We start from the raw sequence: 17,392 nt of genomic DNA on the forward strand, positions 1-17,392 counted from the left end.
TAAACGGGCAAAATGCCGCCCAGGCAATGGGAGTCCTTCATATCATCCATATTAGGCTCAGAATCATATTCAAAATCACTTGCCAAACGCATAGATATCCCGATTAACAGCGCAACTACCGAAGAGCAGCTTGCCACATCGCAACTAGACCCGTTCTCACAAGCCTCCAAGTATGCGCTGGGCTGGGTCTACTTCTGTATTGTACTATTTGTCCTGACATTTTTCCTCCGCTTATACCAGATATGGGGAGACAAGATTAGGGCCGCCCTTCGAAAAGAAGAATTATTTAGCCCCGGACAAACGCTCTCACCCCAGTCTGACTATGAATTGGTTACACCCAGTCCCGCAAATTCCCATCGAGCATTTTTCCCTGCAACCGGCCCGCTTGTCCAACCCCCTAAGCGAGACTCGGCTCTTTCATCTATAGGCTGGGTAAACAACTCAATCGCCTTTGCAAGATGGATATTCTACCGCCCTCTGCCGGTGATAAAGCTTGGAAAGCTTGAAATTGTTCCCCCATCTTTAGCTGCTGCTGTCCTCGTCCTGCTTGCCTTCATCTTTGTGACACTATACTGTTTCCTACCCCAGCCTTTGTATTATCCTCACATCACCGACGGATCGCCTCCTCTCGCAATTAGAGCAGGCATGCTTGCTGTTGCGACGCTTCCATGGATCATTGCGTTAAGCACAAAGCCAAATATTATCAGCGTTTTTACCGGCATTGGCCACGAACGTTTGAATGTCCTCCACCGCTGGACTGGATATCTCTGCCTTTTCTTAGCCCTAGTCCACATGGTCCCATTCTACATTACTCCGGTCTGGGAAGATGGAGCACTTCCGTTATTCTCCTTGTTTATCGGGGGTGACTACTACATCTATGGATCGGGGCTTGCTGCTCTGGTGCCGCTGGTCGTCCTTTGCGTTCACTCTCTACCAGTATTGCGGCACCGCATGTACGAACTCTTTGTCACTTTACACATCCCAATTTCCCTGATTTTCATCGCCATGATGTTTTGGCACTGCAATAACTTCCTCACCTCCTGGCATTATTTGATCTCTAGCCTTGCTCTTTGGGGAGTATCATACCTTGCTAGGGTGTTCTATTTAAACTGGTTGAACCCATTCCGCCTTTCGTTCCTCATTGGAGAAGAGTCGGCGGTTACAATTTTACCAGAGAACGCTGTCAAGGTCACAATACCTACGCAGATGAAATGGAGGCCCGGCCAGTACGTATACCTCCGTATGCCGGGAATATCTATGCTTCAAAACCATCCTTTCACCATTGCCTCTCTCTGCAGCGACGACTTTCCATCTAGCTATGGATCCAAATACCGTGATATGACCCTTGTATTTCGACCATTTGGTGGGTTTACTAGGAGGGTACTTGAGACAGCGTTGGAGAAAGGGCCCTATAAAACATACAGGGCTTTTATAGATGGGCCCTATGGCGGAGTTCGCAGAGAACTCTCCTCCTTTGACGATGTCGTGTTCTTCGCTGGGGGCAGCGGAATCACTGCAATTGCAAGCCAGCTACTCGACCTAATCAAGAGAATGCGAGATGGAAAGGCCAGAACCAGAACAGTGAAAGTTGTATGGGCTTTGAAGCGGCCAGATACCATGGACTGGTTCAAGGAGGAGCTACGCATTTGTCGTGAATGCGCACCGCCCAACTCCATGTTTTGCAATTTCTACCTGACTGGCGCAAAACGATATGACAAAAATACCGAAGTCGTCTCTCACCCACGTCCACAAAGCGGCGACTTCCACGATAAACTGAATGACGTCTTTCAGGGGGTTGCTAGCAAGAGAAACTCTGCGTATATTCGAGAAGAAGCTGGCGGCGATGAGGACAAAGAAAGAGAGCTGCGAAGGGAGAACGAGGATAGCATCTCTGCGCTGCCAAACGCACACTTAGCCGCTCGTCCACGGATACAGACTGGGCATATTAACCCATATTTCCCTGAGACACCCAACTCTATGATGTCGTCTCCAGAGGAGAATGATGGCCCCAATTTCGGGTTTCCTAGCACTCCGACCATGCTACAGAAGAATCTAATGCGCTTTGCGTTTTTCCCAAGGCAGAAAAGGGACGGCTGGAAAACAGAATATGGCAGACCGGATATACCGTTTATGTTGAAGCAATTCTCCAAGGACTTTGGTCGACGGACCTGTGTTTTCGTGTGCGGGCCACCGAGCATGCGGGTTGACGTCGCAAATACAGTCGCCAAGCTACAAATTACAGTCATGAATGACCCGAATAAAGATGAATTGTTTTTGCATACTGAAAACTATGCAATCTGAACTTCACAATGCAATCCATTCACCATATACATACCATACTTTCCTTTTTAATTTTATTTTTTCCCCCTTTCAAATATTGTCTTTACCTACACTCTAACGAAAATCTCGATACCACTTTTGCAATGTATATATTTCCAATACCTAGGACTCCAATGATATTATCCCTCCAAGCATCAGCTTAGCATTATATTCCGGCTACGGGGGTGGTTAACCCTGACTACTGATAATATAGTGCAATTTTTCCTTTGAACGTTTTATATTTCACAAGTAAACTTCAAATTATATTCTCTCTTCTAATCTACGATATGCACAATGGCTGTAGGACAATAGAGTATGGCCGTTGAACAAAGAAACATAGAAATTTAGGCACTAAGGGGTATCATGCAAGGTTGTAAGTTGGCATTAAGAGAAGGGTATCCTGGAATAAAAAGGGAAATGGACGATATATAAAGCACCTCTACCGAGTATGTGAAAACAGGGAAGTTTACCCTCTCCGTACCCTTTTAGCATTTTCCCGCCCAAACTCTCCCTCATCTATAGAGCTGCGGCTAACTTGCTGGTAATCGTCTAATTTCTCCCCAATGTTCAAGTCATGGGCGTCGATTTTCTCCCAGTCCTCATCTTCGTTGCAGGTATGGACATTATCATCCGTAGTACTTTCTTCGTCCTCCCAAGTCAGCTCTAGCTTGACTATCCGCGCACCTCCGGGGCTCAGGCGACGATAGTACCCTTCGATTACGCCTTCTTCAACTGTGAACCCACGAGCAATATACCAGGATAAGGCCTCTTCGTTGGTTTCATGGACATGTGCAGTAACCGTACGGATGTTGTAATGTTTGACCATATTTGAAACCTGTCGAGGCGATTTTTGTTCCCCTTCATCAGAGCAGGACCTGTCCTTGGAAGTGCAAGGTTCCTCAGCATATATGAGAGAGTCTAACAGGGAGGCTGCTATGCCAGTCCCACGGTAAGGGGAAAGGAGGAGTAGGGTTTGGATATAGAGATTAACCACAGGCCGTAATGCTGTTGCCTTGGCAGTAGAAGAAGGGTAAGGGAGCGTTGCCGGCTCCAGACGACACCGTATGCCGCCTACCACCTTGTCCGTTCCGGATGCTGGGGGAGAAGGAGGGGAAGGCAAGCTTTTGGCTGCTAGGTACGCTGTTCCGTAAATATTTGAAAGAGGATGATGATGATATACAGCCACACGCGAGACGGACGCGATGAAAGGATCAGTTATAGTGGCGGTATAGAACGAATTTTGGTAGCGAACTGGCAGAAGCAAACCCGTTATTCGCATCAGTGAGGGCACATGCGCAGTCTTGACCTGGCTGATGGTGACATGAGGATGTGGAGTTGATATAGGCGGCGCAACATGAGGGTATGGGGTGAGATTATGGAATGCGGGGTTAGATTTTGCGGGAGACGAGCATATTGGGGGAGGCGGTACGACAGTTTGCGGCTTCATAGACGGCAGACCACTCTTAACGGAAGATATCAGTTCTGCTTTATCTGACCTGTCGGCGTTATGTTGTCCAGAGGCTGCTGGGTTTGTGGTGGGCAGTGTGGAAGGCCGCGATGATCTGGATGCGGAGAACAGACGCGACATGACGGGCCAACGGAGCGCTAACTAGCCGTTGCCTGCGCAGAGAGAGCTGGCTAGGTAAATAAAAGGATGGAGTAAGCCCTGGAGCAGCTGCTGTTATATAGCTATGTAGCTTAGCCAACGCTGTCGACGCAGCTGGTTGTTGCTCATGACTCGACGTTTGCTTAAGAAGGCAGCGAAAAGTCACCCCGACGGCGCGCGTGGGAGCGTCGTTAACTAGATTGATAAGATAAGATTAAGCTGCGGTCACTAAGTTAGTTAGATGACGTAAGCACGCTGGGCGAAAAAAAGAGGACGCAAGAAGGAAAACACCGCAGGCGAAGCCATCAAGAGATGACTATCACGGCGCTGCGCAGTTAGGCCTCTCCTATCCTGATCTTGTGCGTGAGAAATAGAGGACGGCGTTGGTAGGGAGACGCCGGGCACTCTTTGGGTAAGCAGCGAGCTCAGGTCTCGCCCGTTAGACAGGTATTACCAGCTCCTCCGCGGGAAGACTCCAACCTCCCCTTAGCATCGCCCCTAATGCCGAGAACGCTTTCTAACTGCCTGGTGCTATAACAGTAGCGATAGACATTGACGACTTGACGCAGTAAATTGGCACCGAGGACTGGATATACCGTTCAGTACGTTTCCCGTTCGACAAGTTTCACTGCCGTCCTGCCGCTCCAGCGCCGGACCCGAACCGCTCCTTTGACCCCGGTGCCGAGATTCGGCGGCTACATCACCCACTTCAACGAGCTTGACAAGTACTGTGCTCGGCCTACCATAGCTCCTCAGGCTGCTATCCTTGGATGAAGACACTTAATGGAAGCATGTCAGGCTGATGTCCTATTTTGGCATTGGCGGACATTGAGTTCTCAATAAGCGGGTTAGTCGATGATGCTATTGTTCATAACACCAATCGGCCAGTGCTCGAATTTTCAGCAACACGCATACTCTCTTCCCATCATATATAGTTCCCCTCCTCTTGCTTCGTCCACTCTTTACGCCACATAACTCGCACTCTTACATCTCCCATTTCTTTCAATTCCGGTGGTCGCCATTCTTGATACCTTTTCTAACATTATGGCTATAATAGACAGAGCTCAAATTATGGCTGGCCCAGAAAAAAGTAAAGAAGCTGCAAAAAGTGATCCTATGTCTTCTACAGATCTTGCCAGATTCGTAAGTCATTCTCTCATCAGAACGGGTCTTGGTTCGGGTTATTTTTAACACTCCTAGCAGACTCGCCAAATATTAGATGATACGTTCTATAACATAATTCATGATATTGTGGCAAAGGTGCACAAGGAAGAAAAGGTTGCTCGTCAGCAGTCAGCAGTTGTCACTGCAAGACAGCTAGCCGAAGAATCAACAAAGGTCAAAGACTCTGGCGAAGAGGCGAACGGCACTGCTGATGCTGGCACATCAGCCTCACACGAGCACATAGTAAAAAGCAGAGGAGTTCGACTAGAGACCGACAGCGCCATTTTCGACAGTGGAAAGGTTTACCTAAAGGGTAACCCCTTAGAAACAGTCAAGGAGATAATATGTCCAAATTGCCGTCTCCCCCGCCTGCTATATCCAGCATACGGTGAAGGGTCACGCCCAGTGGATGCAAGCCGAGAATACTGTCGCAAGCAACCCCCCGTTAACCTTCATGGTAGGGACGTTCACGGCCACCATTTCGCCGTAGAGAAAATCACGAAGAAGAAGAAAACTCAGCCTGCAGCGGGCACGCCAGGCTCGAGTCCACCATCTATTCCCGAGACTCCTGGCCCCAACCCTCTTCTTCAGCCAAAGCCAGACAAGGTTTATGTTCCTACAACCAAATGCCCCAACTGCCCACGGTACTTCCTTCTTACCAAGAGTGCCCAGCACCTTGACAGATGTTTGGGTATCTCAACACGACAGAGCCGAATTCGCACTCCCCTCGCCAACAGCGAAGCTGGTACACCTGGACCATCGCAGCCTGCGAACGCACGAAAACGTGTACGTGAAGGCGAGGAAGAAGGTGCCGCCGGTCCAGTTAAGAAAAAGAAAGATTTCGGCCTGGCAACGAAACTTAAGAGTCAAAAACCCGCGGCGCCTAGCAAACTGAAGAACGGAACTACTGCAGATACGATCTCGGTAGAAGCTTCAAAACCTCCTGCAAATGGGAAAGCCGGGAAACAAAAAGCATAAATTCGCTTTTTCCTCGCTCATTCTCACGATACCAATATCCAAGACAAAAAACCTCCATCTTATCCATCTCTTATTGATAGTCACCCTGTTTAAAAAAAGACTACCAACGACCACGCCACTCTGCATACATAACTGGAGCAACGGCACAACGAACTCTTCCACACCACTGCGAGTTATCTACCACCAAACTACCAAGCTTAAAAGGAAGGACCTAATGGTCTTTCATTTCTTATCTTCCCTGGAAATTTTACACATACTACAACTACCCATCTAATCCATGCGCCATATCGGACAAACCCATCTTAACTATACCATTTTTCATTTCTGTTTAATGCAGCAGGTCAAGTTCTCTCTAATGCCGGACGGGATGGCGGGCATCTAACTACAGTGGGGGGCGTTTTGGTCAACGGCGCCAAAACATGGCTTTTTTTTTTCGTTATTACTTTTTTTTATTCCATTTGTACCTTTGTCGAACCCTACTTTTTCTCCTTTTTTCCTTTGTGCTAGTATTTCTCTGTCGCATTTACGTGGAACGGGATGTGTTTGTCCTTGAATCTTCACCCTGCACAATGTTGCGGCTTCTTTTGGGAAGATGTTGATATTTGCCTAGTTAGATCATTGCGCGGGTCTGGTGTACATTATGGCATAGTGTGAAAGCATGAGCGAGTAAACATGGCTCTGATGCTTTGTGGACAGCAAAAGAATCAAATGATATGACTTGAAATTAAAACATTTCTCTCTGAATATATTGGTCGTTAAGGGTTATCATACATTGGTATACCGGAAAAAGAAAAAGGGTTAAATAAATATTAAATGAAAGGCCCAGCACTCATGTTTGCCTCATGCCAAGTTCATATTTCTCGTCAATGAGTCTATATCTTGTTCTATCCTTGCGATCCTTGAACAGCATTGCAACACACAGGAGGAGAATGGCATCAATTGCTATCATAAAACAGTGTCAGCACACCATCAAACCCATCAGCCTGATACAAAGTCCCAGAGTCGAACGTACCAACAATGCCAAAGGTAGCAGTAGATATATTGCCAAAGAACGAAAAGGCGTAATCAGACATCGGCCCTATACAGCCCGGTTTCTGTGCGGCAAGCAGATCCGACATACAAGTCGAATCGTAATGGTATAGTGGCGAGGTACTGTTTTCAAACCCGCAACAATCGAACTAATCATGCAGAGCCACCGTTAGACCGAGCAATCACACCGGGTCCAGGATGCATAGAAATGACGTACCTTCTTCTGCAACAGGCCTTGTATGTCACCAGTCTCCCTGGACCACATTGGCTGGAGCGTCGAGCGGGTACGCAGAGCTTCATACCAAACACTCAGACCTAGGCTGAGGGTGAAAATCCCGCTGAAGACGAGTAGCCAGCCATGAAGACGTAGCCATATTCCGTTCTGCGGGAACACAATGACCGGTATCGAGCAGAGGAAGGCTGCGAAGACGCAGATTGCATTGGCAAGGGAGGCTATATACCGATGCGCACATGTAAGTATGTGTGTGTGTGGTTGGCAAAGTAAGTAGTTAAATATGTGGGTAGCTGAGCAGATGACGAACGGATTATGGGACAACGAGGTATGAGCAGGGACCTCATGACGTTCTCGACGTTTCTTTCATGATGGAGGCTTGCTTCGCCTAGCCTTGAGCCCAGAAGGAGGATGATGCCGCCCAGAAGGAAAAGGAGGTCCGCGATTATGTACCCCGTTAGGACCTTGTTGATGGCGAAACCCATGGTTGTTCGGGTAGTCTTATAGCGATGGTGATATGGGTATAGTGGGAAAAGAAGCAGACAAGACGACAGAAGAAACAGGGCCCAGGACGAGGGCCATGGTAAATAATATGTTCCCCCATGCTGTCGTCCTGCGTCCTGGCTGTGCTCACTGATGCTTGCTGTGATCTATTGGTAGGGACCGGGTTAGGTTGGGTGGCGGGTTGCAGCAGCTCGGCGGCTAAATTGTGACAAGGGCCTCGGACCAGTCATGTTGTAGCACCGCCATCTTACACAAGAGAGGAGCTACTGTACATTCAAGGACATTTGAGTAAAGAGCAGCACGTATTTGTTTTAAGTATAGATCAGTGAATTATACATCTTCTTGATAAAAATCATGCTAAGACCATGATAAGAGGAAGCCAGTATACGCAGAGAGACGGGAACGATCATGGGCGATATAAAAACACAAGGAGACACCTTTTTGTTATAAGACATGCCTTCGTCCATTTTCCCTTCCGAACGAAACCGATCGGAATATAGAGTGAGATAGATATAAGAGCAAAGAAGCGACCAGATGGGAAAGAGCACGGTACATCGACGGGTAGAAATAGCATATAAGAGTGCTAAGGAAGAAAGCAAGCAAAGTCAAGGGGGCACACGTTTATCATAAAGAGATACAGAACAAACACCAGAACCCCTCACCCTTTCCTGGGTTTCCGATATAAAAACCCCCATCCCCGTGTGTAATATGTTTGGTGATAAGAAAAGAAAAGATAGGGGAAGAGGGGGAACGAGGACGATGAAAAAAAGATGCGGGATAAAAAGTAGACAATATTGATCTCAAGGGATCCACCGCTGAATTGGTATCATATAACAGTAATCATATCCACTGGGTGTCATAGGTGTTGCGTTCCTATTGTTAGTTCCGCCGAAAAGGAGGGGAAAAGGAAGAGGTTTGAAAGGTGAGAAGAGGTACCAGGAGAGGGAGGAAATGGGTCCCTGGTTTGTGTGGGAAGTCGGCGGAACGTTGACCTGAGACGGAATGGCTCGGGAAAGGCTATAACTCTAGAAAGGATATAGAGATGAAGGAAACAGGAGGGAGACTTTGAGACGGTGTCGAGGAGAAGAAGGACAGGCGAGTTGTTCCCATGGGTTTCCCTCTATACAGGCTGTAGGTAGGAGAGAGAGAGAGAAGAAAAAAAAAAAAGATGTAGTCTCGGCCGGTCTAGAAATGCGCGGCCAAGGAAGAAAGTAGGAGAGGTGAGAGTCGTGTTTTTTCTTTTGAGATGAGAGGTGACATATTTGCTTTCCCTTTTTAGTATTCTGCATGGAACAGAGTTAGTGAGGGATAGAAAAGAAATAAAAAGAAAAGGAAAGAAGGAAGGAATCAAGAAGTGAGAAGAAGGTTAAGTGGTGGTAGTGGTGGTGGTGGTGGACTGCTGCGGTATACGCGTACCAGCGGGCACGCCCGAATACTGACCTCCAGCCTGTGCTTGCTGCTGCTGTTGCTGCTGCTGTTGGAGATTCTGGTAGTACGCGATCTGATGTTGTTGCTCGTTGGTCATGCCACCCATGTTGTACCCTGGATGCAGTGGACGGGGCGGTATCGCGGCGGCCTGCTGCTGGGCAGCGACGGTGGCCTGGGCGACCTCATCGGGTGAGTCTGCCGGTACCTCTGGCGCCTCGACTCCGTTCTCTGTTCCCGTAGGCTCTTGGGCGTTCAAGCAGCGCTGTATATGTTAGATGTAGTTCATGAGAAGGCGGGTGTGCCACGGGCGTACCTGGATGAGGTTCTTGCCCTCGGACTGGGTGACGAGCGGCTGTAGCTTTGGCGTCGTAAATGTGTAGACGAGCCCAGTCTCGGACACGACAAGCAGCAGGACCTGGGTGCCCGTCAAGACCGACAATTCATACGCCTATCGAACATATTAGTCCCGGTTGCTCGTATATAGATATATGGGTGTGTGCGCGCGAGATGAGATCGTGATGGAGATGGAGATTGGTGATGGGGACGCGGTGATCTAGATCTGCCAACAACCAACCTTCTTCATGATGCCGGCCTTTCGCTTGGAGAAGGTGATGTGACGGCGAGACTTGTCCTGGATGAACTTGATCTCTATCTTGCGACGCTCGCGGCCGGGCTTGTCGTCGTCGTCGTCGTCGTCGTCGGCCGCAGGACGCGGCCGCTTGCGAGAGTCGAGGGAGGCCGATCCGTTGCCGGACGGAGGGACGAGATCGTCCTGCGAGGGCGAGGGATTCTCCTGGGGCACCGCGGCGACGTCGGCCATGGCGATAGGCAGTCCTGCGCGGCGGCGAGCTGGCGGTGGTCTCTGCTGGCCGGGGAGGGCGAGAAGCGAGCTGTGTCGTGAGTCTGCTGTCGAGCGTCTGCGGTCGGTGGTTGCTGGTTGCTGGTGCTGGTGCTGGCTGCTTGCTGTTCCCAAAGAGGTATGATGTTTGGCGGGCGAAAAGGGACGGGCGGCCGAATCGAGTAACGCGCTGGGGTGGGAAGAGTGACAGGTTTGGGTAAGGTCGGGAGTAAAAGAGGGAAAAAAGGGCGAAAAGGGCGACGAGCAGGCGAAGAAATAGGAAAAGCGCCAGGGCGGGCGGCCGGCGAAGGGGGGCGCTCACCGCCTGCCTAGTTCTGACACGGAACATCGTCGGCGCGGTTCTGCCGCCGTATCGCCCGCCATGACGCCGCGCCCGGGGCTGTACCGTATTACGGTGGCGTTTTGTTACGGCGGCTTATATAATACAGCTATTTGATGCTATTTATAGCCACGCTCTCTTTTGCCACGCAGAGAGGAAAAAAAAAAAAAGAAAAAGAAATAGAAAAGAGGAGTTAAAGAAGTCTAGACATTATTATTATTATTATTATTATTATTATTATTATTATTATTATTATTATTATTATTATTTCTCTCTTACGCTGGGTTCGGCGACAGGTTGTGTATGTATGTACATAGCAGACAGGTCGGCTTAGTTAGCGTCGAGTCGAGGGCGCGCGCGGGAAGACAAAAGGATCGGCGTTTCACCAGCTGCGCCTCCTGCTGAGCATGCAGAACCCTCAAACACGCCGCGGCCCTCAAAGTCTCAAAAGTCCTCTCTGCCTTCTGGAAGCGCTTCTGGGATGACGGGGGACACGGGAACTAGGCCGGTTCTGTCCTGGCTGGAGGGCCCGGGGGCCTCGTCTTCTCGCTGCTCTCTTGCTCGTCGTCTCCCCCGTCTCGCTATGCTGCCCGTCTGGATCAGATCTGCTCAGCCTGGAGATCTCCTTGCTTTCTGCACCCAGCTTCCCGGCTGTCCTTTTAGCGTCGGGGTGGGCCAGCGATCAAGCGATCAGGCCCTTATTTTTTTCGCCTTCGTATTCCCGCAGGGACAGTGCAAAGGGCGAGAGCAAGCTGAAGAGAAGCTGAAGAAGAAGCAAGAAGAAGAAAGGCTGCTCTCAGCTTATGTAAGGAAGTACTCCGTAAGTAGTGCTGAGGTAAGCAAAGTCTAATTCTCTGTTGGCCAACTCGTCTTGGCGCTTCTTCTTCTTTTTTGCCTCGGCTGTTTAGGCAGTCGAGGAGGGCAGGCTATGTGGGTGTTTATTCTTATTTGCAAGTCTCCATATAACTTACGTCTAGTCTACGAACGTGCAGAAGACCGTATCATTAATTACTATCATAAAACGTAGAAGGAAAAGAACATCATCAGGGCCAGCCCTTAGCCTCGAGGTCGCAGACAAGATGCTGAGATGCTCGTCTAGTCATCGAATTCGCATTCAGTCTCGGTGCCAGCCTCGGGGGCCTCACTCTCTTGAGCACCGTTATGCCACCACTGCAGGCAAACAGGCTTTTCTATCTCCAGCGTAGACTTGGCCTCCGGTGTCACCTTTCCGGTCTCAGGGTCAAGTGCAAATACCTTGATGTCGTTCGAATTCTGGCCTTCGGTAACAAACCACTTGCCGCTAGGGTGGATAGACATGTGTCTTATGTTCTCCACGCCGCCGTTGAAGATTTCAAGCAGCTTCAGCTTGCCGGTCATCTGGTCAATGGTATACGAAGCGACGGAGCTGGAGCCAGGGAAGACCTTGTCAAGCCGGTTGGAGGCATACAGGTGTTTGCCCGATGGCGAGAGGATGAGTTCGCCCGCCGCCCCCCTCTGCCCGTCTGGAAGCGTAGATAGGGTTTGGATCTCGGTAAGCTTGATCGTTTCAACCGTGTATTCGACGGACATCGCAGTCACCGTGTTGGAAAGCTCGCCAACGACATAGTAAAACCGAGGCTTGTCCGAGGCTGGATACAGCACTCCATGGCGAGGCCCAGTCCCCGGTTTGACCTTGTTGGGAGGTGCAACGCTGAATTTCTGTCCTGCGTCTACCTTGAGGATGCGGATCAGGTCTGAGCCTAGGTCTGGCATAAGCACGAACTTGCCGGTTGGGTCGAAGAGCGCCTGGTGCGGGTGAGGAGCGTCCTGGCGGTCTGGTACCTTCCCCTTGCCTTGCATTTTAAACATAAAGTCTCCCAGGTGGGTGAGCTCGCCGTTGTCCTTTGAGGAGTACGCCGAAGCACTCGCTGAGCCGCTAGTTTATCGCTGCATTAGTACATACACAAAATGTACTCCGTACGGAGTACACGGCACGTATCAATCGTCAACTTACTAGTTTGCAGTGATGATTATAGGCTGGGTAGGGTGCATGTCCAAGGAGACAGGTCCTGCCAGCCCCTTGATAGACTTCAGCTTCTTCAGCTTCCCATCCTGACCGATAGAGTAGCTCGTCAAGGCATGTTCAGTCGATGTCTCCTCGATAGAATACAGCAGCTTGCCGTCCCTCGAGACTTCCTGCCATGACGGCGTGCTGGAATCTGTGTTGTTTCCGGTAACCTTGAAAGTTCCAGTCTTGGTATCAAAGCTAACAGTCGCTATGGCGTTGGCGTTGCTGCCCACAAAAGCGATATTCTGCGCCACTATTCCAGACGTCAATATTCCTGCCTGGAGCAGCGAGAGAAATGGCACAGTCTTCATAGTGAGTCGAAGCTGGTAATGCGGGGTGGAGATACCTATGACAGAGGTAAGAAAGTGTTCTTCTGTCTTTATTTCAAAAGAAAAAAGAAAGCTGCGAGACGCGGTTGGGTTTTATATTGAGCTGTGGAATGGGAAGAGACACAGTGACATTCGATATCACGTACATACTAACTAACTATAGAATATTCGGTGTATATCTTCCTGTTATACGAGCTAGTCCGCTCTTTCACTGCATAAACTAGTAGCCAGTCGATCAGCCAGGTTGTCTTTGTGGTGAAGTTGTAAGTTACAAGGCAGGTGTCGCTCGATGAAAGGATGTGTCACTCTACCAACTGGCAAATAGCAAAACCTGGAGCCTTCTCTTTGGCGTTGGACTGCAGATATCAAACACACTTGTGGTCAATGCTGGGTGGTTAGGGCGCCAGAAGCTGGAAACTTTGGCCAATCGATTGGGCTCGGTGAAATCTGGGCTTGCAGTGGAGTCTCAGGGTGCCCCTGCACGGTTAAACTTGATATTAACTAAAAAGGAGTGACTGGTTTCAGGTTCGTTTCATAGCCTCAGACCATAGCGAATAACACAAAGTTCGCTCCAACCAATTTCATATTCGCCCTGGGCAGGATTGTAGGCTGCTCCAGATGCTACGCCCTTAGGTCTACAGACATAAACACAAGTATCTATGATTCGCAAGCATAATATAAGTCGTCTGAGCAGGAGATGCGTTCCATAACTATACATTCCATAAATTTGTCAGGTTTGATAGTTGGATGAAGCAGCAGCACACCTACAACTTACAACATAGGAAACGCGTCTATTGAATTATCCGAGGACTATCTACTCGTTAAATACATACAATATTTGGGGTATTAAGGCAAAAAAAAAAAAGGCCACCTTTTTCACTCCGCTCATTATCGGGGACATCTTTGTCAGGTCAGTACACAAAGTTCCCGGGTGTTGAAACGATCATATATGAGTACACATTACTGCCAGGGAGCAGAAAATCCCAAACATGGAACATGCAACTAGGCTCAGATAAAGGTGTCTGGCCCCGAGATGCAGCACTGTCTGGATGGAACTAAGATCTCTCTGCAAAACTTGCTCTTTTGGAATCTGTGAGTTTTCTGCTATCCCGGTCACTGCCTGTAGGCACCGTAGTCTCGCTGGACGTTCCCCAGAGAGAAAATAAACGTCTATGGCCGGTTGAAACGGAAGTTGTGCTCTTACGCCGTTGTCGTTTTGACGCTCGACGAGGCCACGATGGAGAGTCATGGGGGAGGAGAGCCGAACGAGCAAGTAGCTCTCGACGGCCGCCGAGGTCATCTTCGTTTTGGTCGTCTCGGAGCTCTGCCAAGATCTCTGCAGTTTCTAGACCTGGGTTGGTGGCACGTCTGTGTGAAAAGGTGGAGGCTCGATATGGGTGGTTGAAGGGACTAGAAGGCTGTCGGAGACGGGGTGTATGATGTAGTAGAGGTTGACGTTCGCCCAGATGTGATTCTTCGTCATGGGGTTGTATGAAATCGGCGTATGTTGCAGCCGAGGCATCTGGTTCCTCCATTAAACCAAGACCAGGACCTATAGCGCTTGTTGGAGGAGGCACGGCAGCCTGTCCGGGATGCGTAGGGGATTCTTCCAATCTCCAAGAAAGGCAAAGGACACCGGACAGTAGAATGACCGTTCCAAGGGCTATCAATCCAGCGTGTATCCCGGAAAGTTGAGAGGCCTGGTGAAAATATATTAAGCCATCTAAAATAGCGATTATGTTGTAAACGCAAAACACATAAGGATATAAGACACTTGTACTGCACAATTTCAGGCCGCGGTGCATATAGTACATCTGAGTCAGGGCCAAAGCAACTAGCGCAAGTAGGATGATCCAAGACTGCCAATAGACAAACTGGTTGTCCTGATCCGAAATCGTTCGTACAACCAGCTCGACTGCAGATTTTGCAAGGAGAAGGCAGTGGGCTGATAGGATACCACTTAGTGATCCGTATATCATCCCGCGTACCAGCTTTATCCTGGGACTGTGATGGAGGTGCGGAGACCAAATGGACATATATCCCCTTGCCTGGGCAGGTGTAGGGGACACCTTCAAGGCACGAGCTCCTAGGACTAGAAGCAGAACAACCACGCCCGTTCCAGCCATCCAGTGGAGGAACGCAGGCCGAACAAGGAGTTTAAGTAGTTGATCCAAAGTGTGGGCGGGTTCGCCAATAGCTCCAAATGTGGCAATCAGAATAGCGCCAGCGCATACTAGACATGTTCCGATTACTGAATACCGCGTGAACGGCTCCCCTAGGATTAGAGTTGCAAATATGGTATTAAAAACAAGGCCGGACTGAGAGGTGATAAAATGTTAGGCCATAGCTCGAAGGGCTTGAAGAATAAAGGGGGTACGGAGACGTACAGCTTGTAGGGTAGAGAGGACTGGTAGAGGCAGCGTCGTAATCTGTATGGTGCTCCCGACGATATTGGCACTGACAAACATGAACATTCCGATCTATGTCGTCCACCGTCAGCGTCCGTCATGTCCATCTGCTTGTTTATCTCCGTGTATATTCAACCAAAGCATCAAGGCGATGTCCCCACTAACCTGCCATCTTCTCCGTTTAAAGGCCGGCCGGCGCGTGTCGTAGGGAAACTTCTCATCTTCAAGCATATGCGATTTCCGTTGCAGCGTAAGTCCAACAGCCTGCAAACTCGTTGATATCACTCCGACCAGTACACCGATCTAAACGTCCAGTCGCAAGTCGCATTAGCATTAAGCCCCGTCAAACAGCTCTCTGAACGAGGCAGAAACGTACTATTATGCCCCCTGTAGGCGACAGGTGACCGAGGCCCATCTCGAATATCCCCATGCATTTGGTATTCAACTGGAGCAAAGGGGAGAAGACAGTGAAGCTGGTATGACTTCTGTGTGTGCGTAGCTGCTGGCTACTGACTGGCGAGGGACATGGTGGAGGCGAAGCGGCGCGCGGGAGTCGATGAGCGAGTTATATTTATATTATATGCTAGCAGGGTGAGACAGAAGTGCAGAGGATGGCCGTGAGGGCATGGCCGGGTGATAGCTGCAACTGCGCTGGGTGATGTGTCGAGGTGATGCTGGCGAGGACGTTGGATGCTGGTCGTTCGAGCAGCTCGCCGTGGTTGGGAAGCAGAGCAGGTGACGCTCCACCGCCGGCCCCGTCCACTCTCGTCGCTCGCTGACTTCCAACGTCAACATCAACATCGCCATCCCATCGAGCAACGACGGCAGCAGAATAATCACGACCTGACAGCCGGCATCTCCGTTCTGCTGACCAGCAACTGTGCTCCGTAAAAGACACCGGCCGGGAGGATTTCACACAGGTATTTACAGAGCTGCCGTTCCTGTTGGTCTTGCTGGTCGACTTTCTCGCTAACAGCAGCTTGCTTGTTGCCTTCGAGCTCCAGCATCCTACCTATCTACGACCACTGCACATAACCCGTCCATTGCACTCTTCAAGATGTCTCAAAGCCATGCTCTTTCAGACGACCAGGTACGTTTTTTTTTCCTGCGCGGGGCTCGGTTATACCCATTAGTCAAGTTGCTCCGACGCTGATGGCTGGTGATTTCATCGCATGTAGGTCGCGGGCGAGCTCCGCAAGATGACCGCCTTCATCCGACAGGAAGCTCTCGAGAAGGCCAGAGAGATCAATCTCAAGGCGGATGAGGAATTCGCCATCGAGAAATCGAAACTTGTACGACAGGAGATTGCTTCTATCGACCAGCTGTACGAGAAGAAGTTCAAGCAGGCGAGCATGTCGCAGCAGATCACCAAGTCCACCCTTGCCAACAAGACTCGTCTACGGGTTCTCTCAGCTAGACAGCAACTCCTGGACGAATTGTTCGAGCGGGCCAGAGGAGAGGTTACTACTGCTGCCACGGGAAAGAAGGGTGCCAACTACGAGAAGACACTAGCCGGCCTTATTCTAGAGGGACTCTACGCTTTGAACGAGAGCAAAGTGCAGGTTAGAGCCAGAAAAGCCGATTATGCTGCTGTCAGAAAGGCCGCCGAGAATGCTTCCAAGGAGTTCAAGGATAAGGTTGGAAGGGAAGCCACCGTTGAGATTGATGAGCGTGAACCACTCGCCCAAGACTCGTATGTCTAGTTCCCCTTGTTACTCGGAATGGGTATATTTGCTAACAGTGTATAACCTAGGGCTGGTGGTGTTATCATTCTCGGAAGCAATGGGAAAATCGAATATAACAACACACTTGAAGAGCGTCTGAGATTACTGGAGGCAGACTCCCTACCCACAGTCAGAGAGATGCTCTTCGGCAAGAACGCCAATCGCAAGTTCTACGACTAATTCGTCCCTGGTGTTTCGACCCTGTTTCTCTTTTTCTTTCTTTTGAGCATTGCGCGGGCTTTCACACCCCTCCTCCCTTTTTTCGATTTGTATTCTCTAATCTCGCCGCCATCGTCACAGTCAGCTAGCTGTCAGCCACCATTGTACCTCCCAACCTTAACGGGGATATCCTTCCCTCCATTGAATACTAGAAGCATGCCAGATGTATACCTAGCTCTAGCTGCAGCCGTTCTTGGATCCAATGACCATTTAGAATATTGCTATCG

At 49.7% G+C, this 17,392-nt stretch overlaps 10 protein-coding genes across 10 annotated transcripts; 4 read left to right on the forward strand and 6 right to left on the reverse strand.

Annotated features, from left to right (window-relative positions):
* Window positions 1-12: 12 nt before the first annotated feature.
* Window positions 13-2,301, forward strand: ARB_02009 (uncharacterized protein; the record flags this gene model as incomplete). Its single annotated transcript, XM_003011734.1, has 1 exon — window positions 13-2,301. One exon carries the CDS (start codon window positions 13-15, stop codon window positions 2,299-2,301), a length of 2,289 nt encoding a protein of 762 aa, XP_003011780.1.
* A 484-nt stretch (window positions 2,302-2,785) lies between these two features.
* Window positions 2,786-3,907, reverse strand: ARB_02010 (uncharacterized protein; the record flags this gene model as incomplete). The annotated part of the gene is made up of 1 exon (XM_003011735.1): window positions 2,786-3,907. One exon carries the CDS (start codon window positions 3,905-3,907, stop codon window positions 2,786-2,788), a length of 1,122 nt encoding a protein of 373 aa, XP_003011781.1.
* A 1,062-nt stretch (window positions 3,908-4,969) lies between these two features.
* Window positions 4,970-6,067, forward strand: ARB_02011 (transcriptional activator (PtaC), putative; the record flags this gene model as incomplete). The annotated part of the gene is made up of 2 exons (XM_003011736.1): window positions 4,970-5,068; window positions 5,126-6,067. 2 exons carry the CDS (start codon window positions 4,970-4,972, stop codon window positions 6,065-6,067), a joined length of 1,041 nt encoding a protein of 346 aa, XP_003011782.1.
* An 829-nt stretch (window positions 6,068-6,896) lies between these two features.
* Window positions 6,897-7,813, reverse strand: ARB_02012 (uncharacterized protein; the record flags this gene model as incomplete). The annotated part of the gene is made up of 4 exons (XM_003011737.1): window positions 6,897-7,009; window positions 7,080-7,161; window positions 7,314-7,549; window positions 7,639-7,813. 4 exons carry the CDS (start codon window positions 7,811-7,813, stop codon window positions 6,897-6,899), a joined length of 606 nt encoding a protein of 201 aa, XP_003011783.1.
* Window positions 7,814-9,198: 1,385 nt separating this feature from the next.
* On the reverse strand, window positions 9,199-10,080 carry ARB_02013 (uncharacterized protein; the record flags this gene model as incomplete). The annotated part of the gene is made up of 3 exons (XM_003011738.1): window positions 9,199-9,522; window positions 9,574-9,675; window positions 9,835-10,080. 3 exons carry the CDS (start codon window positions 10,078-10,080, stop codon window positions 9,199-9,201), a joined length of 672 nt encoding a protein of 223 aa, XP_003011784.1.
* Window positions 10,081-10,919: 839 nt separating this feature from the next.
* On the forward strand, window positions 10,920-11,288 carry ARB_02014 (uncharacterized protein; the record flags this gene model as incomplete). Its single annotated transcript, XM_003011739.1, has 1 exon — window positions 10,920-11,288. The coding sequence occupies one exon, from the start codon at window positions 10,920-10,922 to the stop codon at window positions 11,286-11,288; it is 369 nt and encodes a 122-aa protein (XP_003011785.1).
* A 245-nt stretch (window positions 11,289-11,533) lies between these two features.
* On the reverse strand, window positions 11,534-12,796 carry ARB_02015 (uncharacterized protein; the record flags this gene model as incomplete). Its single annotated transcript, XM_003011740.1, has 2 exons — window positions 11,534-12,353; window positions 12,432-12,796. The coding sequence occupies 2 exons, from the start codon at window positions 12,794-12,796 to the stop codon at window positions 11,534-11,536; spliced, it is 1,185 nt and encodes a 394-aa protein (XP_003011786.1).
* A 1,073-nt stretch (window positions 12,797-13,869) lies between these two features.
* Window positions 13,870-14,940, reverse strand: ARB_02016 (DUF803 domain protein; the record flags this gene model as incomplete). Its single annotated transcript, XM_003011741.1, has 1 exon — window positions 13,870-14,940. One exon carries the CDS (start codon window positions 14,938-14,940, stop codon window positions 13,870-13,872), a length of 1,071 nt encoding a protein of 356 aa, XP_003011787.1.
* An 865-nt stretch (window positions 14,941-15,805) lies between these two features.
* Window positions 15,806-16,229, reverse strand: ARB_02017 (uncharacterized protein; the record flags this gene model as incomplete). The annotated part of the gene is made up of 2 exons (XM_003011742.1): window positions 15,806-16,065; window positions 16,151-16,229. The coding sequence occupies 2 exons, from the start codon at window positions 16,227-16,229 to the stop codon at window positions 15,806-15,808; spliced, it is 339 nt and encodes a 112-aa protein (XP_003011788.1).
* Window positions 16,230-16,279: 50 nt separating this feature from the next.
* Window positions 16,280-17,126, forward strand: ARB_02018 (uncharacterized protein; the record flags this gene model as incomplete). Its single annotated transcript, XM_003011743.1, has 3 exons — window positions 16,280-16,312; window positions 16,401-16,915; window positions 16,976-17,126. The coding sequence occupies 3 exons, from the start codon at window positions 16,280-16,282 to the stop codon at window positions 17,124-17,126; spliced, it is 699 nt and encodes a 232-aa protein (XP_003011789.1).
* Between the last annotated feature and the right edge of the window lie 266 nt (window positions 17,127-17,392).

This window comes from Trichophyton benhamiae (assembly GCF_000151125.1).
Source record: "Trichophyton benhamiae CBS 112371 chromosome Unknown Abenha-G-c-62g06.r1, whole genome shotgun sequence".
Taxonomy (NCBI): domain Eukaryota; kingdom Fungi; phylum Ascomycota; class Eurotiomycetes; order Onygenales; family Arthrodermataceae; genus Trichophyton; species Trichophyton benhamiae.